Here is an 8,783-nt window from a genome sequence, read left to right on the forward strand (position 1 = left end):
TAAACATTTACAATGATGTTCCTCATTTTAAGTGTTTTCCAAAAATTCTGTTTAGAATTTTTCAAGTGAAATGAAATAAGCCCTTTTTTTTTACTGAGAATGTCAATTATTTTAATGATTTTTCTCTAACATTTCTTATAAGATTTCTTTGAAAATAGGAAGAAAACAATGAGCAGCAAAAGAAGAAATGACCCAGAAAATAGCAAGAAATTGGTAAAAAGTACAAAAATTCTGAAAATTAGAAAAAAATAAACACATTAAAATATAATAATAATAATAATAATAATAATAATAATAATAATAATAATAATAATAATAATAATAATAAAGATAAAGATAAAGATAAAGATAAAGATAAAAAGGAAAATTACCTGAAAAATAATAATGAAAAAATAATAATTTTGTTAAATCATTTATGTCATTATGATAATTGGCTATGAATGTAGTTTATCTTTAGCTTTTTTTCTTTTTTTTCTTTTTTGCCTATCATTTTAAAAATTATTTTTTCCAAATATAATAATTTCTTGCAGTTTTTGGAAAATATCTGACTAAGTTGCTCTTTGCCTTTTTCTCCATGTTTCTGAAAGAAATTGTGCCAATTTGCTCAGAGTTTTAAGTTTTAATACTTGTGAAAAACCTAAATGCCTAAATGACAGCTGACTGACAAGCAACATTATTGAACCTCAGCACCAACAACACGCAGAAACTTTAACATAGTAGTGTGAGTTAGGACTGCCCCTTTGGCAGTAAAAGTCTTGAGCAGTCCCGAGTCTCTCAGTGCCTCCTTGTGCTCCTCTCACTGCACTCCTACAAAGCTGCACGGGTGAGTTCTATCAATCTTTACAACAGTGACATCAAGAGTCTCTTTGAGTTTTGATTGTTTTTTTTCTCCTATAGCATGTAGGCTTTAAAGATGAAATGTCTATTTGCATATTTAGTTCATTCTGGTATGAAACTGGCACACTTATATCAAAAGCATAGGGAGGATGACATGTCTTTTTAAACAGAAGTTTCAGATCACATCAAACAGAGTATTTGCGTAGACTAGCTTTCAGCTTCATACAAAATACTGAAATTACTTTACATGAATCTGTAGTCGTTTGTTGTGGAAACAAACACTAACCTGATCCAAACCAGCTTTACAGTCTCATCAGCTCATGTGAAGCTGCAGGACTGCAGAATTTTACATTGATGTACAAAGTAACTGTTGCAATGGAGGATTATACACACAAATCATTATGAATAACTATTAAACACATTATGACCATTATTCAACCCTTTGAAACTAGAGCAAATTGGCCTGAATTCTTTCAAGAACAAAAGAAAAGGGCATTGAGCAACTTTAAAAGAAATGACCCCAAAAATATGCATGAAAATAGTAAAAAGGTAATAAATAAGGAAAGAACCTGGAAAAAGGCTAAAATAAATAATTAACTACATATATAATTATATAATTAGTTTTCTGGGATTATTTATTTATTTTTTTTGTTAATTCTCCAGTACTTTAAGCTCTCTCTCTCTCCATGTTTATGTTATTTTTCACCTTTTTTTTGTTACCTTTTACTGATTTCGTTACAATTTGCAGGACAATTCTTGCCAAATTGCGTATTGCCTTTTTTTTAATGTTTTGAAAAGAGGCCAAACCAATATACTCAGAAGTCATAGGTCTTAAATACTTATCAAAAGCATCTGAACACAGCAAAAGAAAACTGATATTAATCCAGTTTTCAAAGGATTAATGTCAATTATACAAAGCTGCTGAGTGTTTGATAAGGTTAAAATGCCAACAAGTGCATGGTGCAATATTACAAAAATAGCATATTTTTATGCTATGCTAAATAGATATTGTCTTTGTATCTTAAGATCTCTACAGATTAATGATGATGTGTGCAATATTGTGTGCATATTGGCTACTGATGATGTAATATAAATTAGAATAATCAAGTTATATAGTGCGCATAGGGCGATAATAAAATTAATAAAAATCTTTATTGAAATAAGTCAGACATATATTTTTTATGAAGTGATTCACAAATACAAGAGGACGTCTGATAAAGTACAGAATGTATTGTTTATTAGAAAGAGAAAACCAGATGACTATTTATTAATCCTTTGAAAACTGAGGAAATTGGTTGAGGAGGAGATGGCAACATCAACTTAACAAAAAAAAAAAAAAAAAAAAAGCTACAAAAAATTACTTAAACATATGCAAAGAAAGTAAAAAAAAAAATCTATAGCTAATTCATAATTAGATTATATTAATTTAAAGATTTATATTAACATATATTCCTTTCTCTAACATAATTCTAATTATGAATTAGCTATAAATATATTTTCTGGAGCATTTATCACTAACTTTTTGGATAATGTTCTGGTAATCCTTCGTTCTAAAAATTGGGTAATTTCCTTGTCCCCTTTTACTTATTTCTTGCAACTTTCGGGACATTTCTTGCGAAGCAGGTCATTGCCTTTTTACTGGTGTTTTAGAAAGAAATCAAGCCAATTTGCTCCAGTTTCAAAGGATCCAAAAGCATGTAAAGAATGTCTGAGAACTCAGAACAAGAAAAATGATGATGATCCTGGTTTCAAAGGGTTAATGGGGTTAATGGAATATCAACAGTTATAACACCCACAGCTATGTTGTCATGAAGCCATTTGATGAAAGCCGATAGTAAACTCTGACGATGATGATGATGAAATTATTTATTTATGAGTTTTAACAAACCTAAATTAATTTGTGTAAATTACATAAATATATAGCCAGGTATTAATAAACACAATTTACATCTACTTTGTTATCAGCACTGTGTTAATAGATAACCACTTTCATTGATAGCAATCACAAAAAACAACAGACCTCATCGTGTGTCAGTGTAAACTATCCCTGTAATAAATGTAAATATAACATTATTTCATCTACAATGTCAAACAAGTATACAAGAAAATAAACTCACAGTTTTCTGAGGGTTACACCTGAAATGAAAGAAGATCTTAACGTGAACTTCACAGAGCTCTGCATGCAATATGCAAACTGCACAGAGGGAGGTGAAGGACTACTTCCTGTTTCCTGTAACTAGTTGATACAGATCTTAAAGTGAGACTCCTCATATCAAGAAAAAGGCAACACTTTATGGCACAATTATTATCTCCAGTGGAATCTTTATGATCAGATGATCCCTATGTGAGGAAATCCGAGCAAATGTTCCACATGGAGTTTAACTCTGGTGAACCTTGACATTTTAGCTCACGCCGTTGACTAATAAGAAGCTGGCCTTATGTGCTGAAAGGACAGAGAGGAAGTAGAAGGAAAGAAAGGAAGCAAAAATTTGTAGAGAGCAAAGGTTTTCACACCTTCATCAGTAGCATCTTTTGAATAGACAGTGTCATTGTCTTATTGTTCCGTTAAGCTGAGCATACAATGTACCATTTTAGAAATGCTGTTCAGTGCATTTTTACATAAAAAGTCCAGGCGGAACAAAACTAGATAAAAACAGCTTAGGGTTCAGAGGGTTAATTCCAACTCATACTGTATGAATAAATCATCTGCAATGTAAAGCCAAAGATCACCATTAATGTGCTCACGGCATGGTCTAGTCATCAAGCCATGACCTGAGAGCTCACACAGTATGAGTCCCTGTGGACCGTGCTGGCTATAGAAATAAGCTTGAAATCTGCGAGGCAGGTACTAGCAACAATGCATACAAGGCAGAATGAACGCATGCAAGCATGCTGCCTTGATAATTTGTGCAGTCCTGTGTGGCTTGGAAGACGTGGACAATATGGCTTGTCCATTTTACAGAGAGAAGTGGAACTAAGCTGCTCTAGCTGTTCCATCCAGCATTGTGTTGCCATGGCGTTTTCAGCTGCTCTCTTTGCTACTTCACGCAGACGCAGTGAGAAAAAAAAAACGTTGACAGCTGACATGACGGGTAATCAAACCATGGCTTTGTTTCAACTATGCGAGAGCCTGCATTGGCCGACCAAAATTTTTGACACGTCAGAAATTCATCTGTCCAACGGCCGTTTGGGGTCAGATGACCGGTTTTCACTACCCCCTGTATGCTGCATGACAAATGATGCCTTATGAAGCTGAAATTCGGCCTGCCTCTGCAATGAGTTGTGCAGCTCAAAAGTGGGTCGAAAACAAGCTAAAATCATATAGTATATGCTTGAGTTTACACAGTAAAAGTGAAAAAGTGAAAGTGGCATTCAGACAATGCTGGGGCTTTACCTTTAATGTGTAACATGCTTTCACAACAGTAAGGGGTGCAGAGGATCTGTCGCAAAACAATATAAGTTATTTTTCTCTGAGAAGCCATAAATCGGAAGCTAATTTCAGCATCATTCTCTGTACAGACTTTTTACATGCATGCAAATTTGATTGGTCAATAGTTGTCACACTACAAGTCACTGTGTTTACAGATTCCACATACATATGCACATTTTTATAGAGATTGGAAGTGTCAGATCTGGCTGAGACAAAAATGTAGGACTTGTTAACCAAGTTGTGTGTTTGAGACAAGCAGCACTTCTTGTCGCATGGTCAGCTGGATTTTGCTGGACATGTTGTACAATTTTTGAGGGCCAGCCTTTGGTCACAAACATGCAGAATCCATACTTTTTATCCCAGGACTAGTTTTTGGTAAATAAAGAAGGCCACTGCAATGAACTCCACCCTTATGTTATGTGCTCTGCTATATATCCACAGCCAACCCAGCTATGCAGAGTATTTGTTGGATTGTGAGATCCAAGGCAAGGATGAAGCCTGTGTGGCAATTTCTGTCTGTGCCCTTACTCTTCTGACAAGCCCAAGCAGCTATTATTGACACGCAAGCTGACAACAAACGGAAACCAGAATGCTTGTGATACCAAATTTTCAGTGCATGTGGTCATGTTCAGATAACAAAAAGCACATTGCAACCAAAGCTTGGAAGTCAACAAATGCACATGCTGGCACAATAAGATATAATTAGGGGAAGAGCGAATTGCTCTCAAAGGATTATGGGACCAAAGATGTGAATGTCAGTGAAGGGAAGATCATTTTTATTGTATTGGGATCCTTCTTATCTATGTACTTGGCCTCCAGGATGGCACACATGAACAGAAATGGAGCATCACAAGTGTTACTTAACACACCATCATAAAAATTACTGTATGAAGTGCATATTGCTTATTTACATCTTTGCTGAAGAACACACCATTCCTTAACTTGTGAGTGCTGAAACACTCACAGCAATAAGCCTATGCAAAAAATAATAAGAGATATGCATATACAAAGCAACCAAGATGATTGGTGGTTTGATCCTTGGCATGTTTAACTAACATGCTTCAAATAGTATATATTGTCAAAATAATGCAATCTTGTTTGTGTGTGTGTGTGAGAGAGTGGTCCAGGGAGTGAGCAAGTGAGTGATAGAAGTCTCAGTGAATGCATCGCAGTATACAGAGCAGAACAGAGAAACACATCTTTAAGTCACAGTTTTTGGTTTATAAATGCTGCTGCTTCTCAAGACCAAGTGGAGCTCCGTGTTTTGCAAAATTAAATAGCATTCAAATTTGGATTGAGGCTAATGTCTGAAAATGTTTTTGCTTATATCATTCATGTAAGACCCTACATTACATGTTAAGAATGTTTTGGGTGATCTTGGTTCCCGGAGGCTTTAACAACTGTTTTGAAAAGAAAACTGGAAAGCAACACTTATTCTACTTTACTATACTTCTTAGAAACTCAACCTGTCAAACCTTTTTGGCTGATGATGACTAATTTCTGGGAACAAGTACTCTTACACCACAGAGAGTCAGGACTTTTTTTTACAGCACTGTCAGCAGTTTCTGTTCTCTGTTTTGAGAGGGAGGCAAAAAGATTCAACACAGGATGACGGACTACGCATGAGTCAGTGGTTCAGCTGTTGGTTATTTCATAACACAGCTGTGTTCTTTGAAATTTAAAAAATTCTTACTCTCACAGAGTTGATGCTGTTTGGACCTTGGTTTTCAACATAGTAACAACCGCTCTTCACAATTTCTTGGTGAAAACATAACATGAAATATGTATGTAATCAATTATATGCAACAAATCCAGTCACATTAATATGCAAATAACTGCAGAGAAAAGCTGAAATGACAATTGGTATGAGTTACCCACAAGAGAAAGGACTTGTATAGTGCTTTTCTAGTTTTTCGACCACTTTAAGTGCTCTTACACTACGAGGCACATTCAATCATTTACACACACATTTATGCACTAGTAGCCAAAGCTATTGTACAAGGTGCCACCTGCTACTCAGTTTTTAACTATTCAAGCACATTCACACATCATAGAACAGTCATTGAGGACAATTTGGGGTTCAGTTTCTAGCCAAAGTATACTTCAACATGTTGACTGGAAAAACTGGGGATCAAACCACCAATCTTCTAATCAGAGGTCAAAACCCTTGACCACCTGAGCCACACTACCAATACTACGTTGTTTTCTTTGGTTGTCGGCTGATCCAGTTGTATCCAGAGGCATTTTGGTTTATGCCCGTTGATAATGCCCTTTAAAAATCCCAAATGGTGGGGTTTCAATCCATGATCTCATGTAAAGCTGCTAGTCAGCATCGGGTGAGAACACGGCCAGACAGAACCAGTCACAGTGTTGTTATATACTGGCGCCCCTGCTGTGTTTGTAAGTGACAAAGCAAGTGTCATCCAGCTGTCAATGGTGTATAATTACACCGCCAATGGTTCTGTCCACCTACATTCTCACCTGACATTGACCAGTGGCGTTTCATGCAAATGCAAAAGGATGGGTTTTGGCATTGCAATCTTATACCAAAAACACTATCAAAGTGGTGGGACTTAATGAATTGGGAATGAGATTAGGCTGTTTAGAGACAAACAAGTTTCAGTTCATTTAGCAGCCTTAAGTGAATTACAGGATGTTGATGGATATAATATGGAAAGGAGCATTTACATCAGAAAGTATGTAAGATCATAAAACACCACCAAAACATGTTCAGCTTTCTGGTTTCCATCAGTGTGTTTCAACCAACACGTTAATTGTCTGAAACAGTGAGTTGAATTTCCTTGACAAGGGTCTACTATAGATAAAACATCAAACACATAATTTGTTTTTTTAAGTGTGTTAAAAAACATGAGAGCAATTCATGAAGAGATGAATGATTCTGACTGTATGAACTCAGATGACAACATGTTTTAAAGTTAGATCACTATTAAGAATTTGTTGTGTGTGAGGGTTGTGTTTAATTCCAGTTCTTCATATGTGGTAAGGACCAGTTGTGTTATATGAGCAATGTTTTCACCTGTCGATGAAAAGACTCATGTGGATCTCTGATATCTAACAGGTCAACCACCAGCCATGAGCTCCGAAAACCCATTTGATATGTTCAAGGAATTGTGGTATGATGAGAACTCAACTGACATGAGCTATGTGGTCAGTGGTCCTGTGAGGGTCTGTACAAACCAGGCTGTCAACCAGTTCGGTGCCAAAGTCATCCCAGTTTTCTACTATACCAACTTCATCCTGAGTTACCTTGGCAACGGACTTGTCCTCTTCATCATCTACAAGTATGAGAAGCTCTGCACAGTGACCAATATTTTCCTCCTGAATTTGGTCCTCTCCAACCTGCTCTTTGCCTCCAGTCTCCCTTTCTTGGCAACATACCATCTGTCGGAGTGGATTTTTGGCATTGCTCTCTGCAAGATTGTCAGCAGCGCCTACTTCATCGGCTTCTACAGCTCCATCCTCTTCCTCACGCTCATGACATTTGACCGTTACCTTGCTGTGGTGCACGCAGTGGCAGCTGCTAAGAGCAGGAAAAAGGCGTATGCCATCATTGCATCAGTGGTAGTTTGGTGCATCAGTATTGTGGCGAGTGTGAAAGAGCTGGTTCTCAAAAATGTAGGCAACAGTCCTTTCAATGGGCTGATATGTGAGGAGTCGGGTTACTCTGAGGAAACCATGGCACGCTGGCGTCTGGTTACTTACTATCAACAATTCCTGGTCTTCTTCCTCCTCCCTCTGTTCATGGTGATGTACTGCTACATCAGCATCACTATCCGCATCCTCGCCACCCGCATGAAGGAGAAGTGCCGTGCCATTAAGCTCATATTTGTCATCATCTTCACCTTCTTTGCTTGCTGGACGCCCTACAATATCGTCATCCTCCTTCGAGCTATTCAGATCTCCCGTCCCAGCGATGATGATGAGGACTTTTGTTCTGACACAGAGAGCTTGGACTATGCACTGTATGTGACGCGCAACATTGCCTATTTGTATTGTTGCATCAGTCCTGTGTTTTACACGTTTGTTGGGAAGAAGTTCCAGAGTCACTTCAGAAGGCTGATGGCCAAGAGGATCCCCTGTCTGAAGAGACACATGAGCATCAGCAGCCAGAGCACCAGAACTACATCACAGAGGACACCACACTCTGAGTACTAGACAGACACACTCAGTACGTTTCCATGCACAGCTCGATTAGGCCGTTTAAGTGGACTACTGTTCTTGTCCCAGTATACCCCAGGGGAGAATCCATTTATTGACACAAGTATGTCCAACTCCACCACTCTAGGTGGTGATATGCCCCCTTTCAACTATTTGCTCTGGTACCTTCTTCCTGTTGGCCTATTACATCATACCAAACAAGTTAGCAAGCAGCAAACAGGTTCAATGTCGAATGGTGAAAATATGAATAACTTTTTGGCACTGTACATTTTGTATGCACTCTACCCTTTTATTTGGTACCTTTGTCTTGTTTTGTGTTCCTTCTTCCTCTTCTTTT

The 8,783-nt window shown here is 37.3% G+C and overlaps 1 protein-coding gene across 1 annotated transcript; it reads left to right on the forward strand.

Moving 5' to 3' along the window:
* The first annotated feature begins 749 nt into the window (after nt 1-749).
* On the forward strand, nt 750-8,783 carry ccr12a (chemokine (C-C motif) receptor 12a). The gene is made up of 2 exons (XM_042497820.1): nt 750-823; nt 7,347-8,783. Exon 2 carries the CDS (start codon nt 7,361-7,363, stop codon nt 8,441-8,443), a length of 1,083 nt encoding a protein of 360 aa, XP_042353754.1. The 5' UTR covers nt 750-823; nt 7,347-7,360; the 3' UTR covers nt 8,444-8,783.

The sequence above is a fragment of the Plectropomus leopardus genome, chromosome 12 (assembly GCF_008729295.1).
Source record: "Plectropomus leopardus isolate mb chromosome 12, YSFRI_Pleo_2.0, whole genome shotgun sequence".
NCBI lineage: Eukaryota > Metazoa > Chordata > Actinopteri > Perciformes > Serranidae > Plectropomus > Plectropomus leopardus.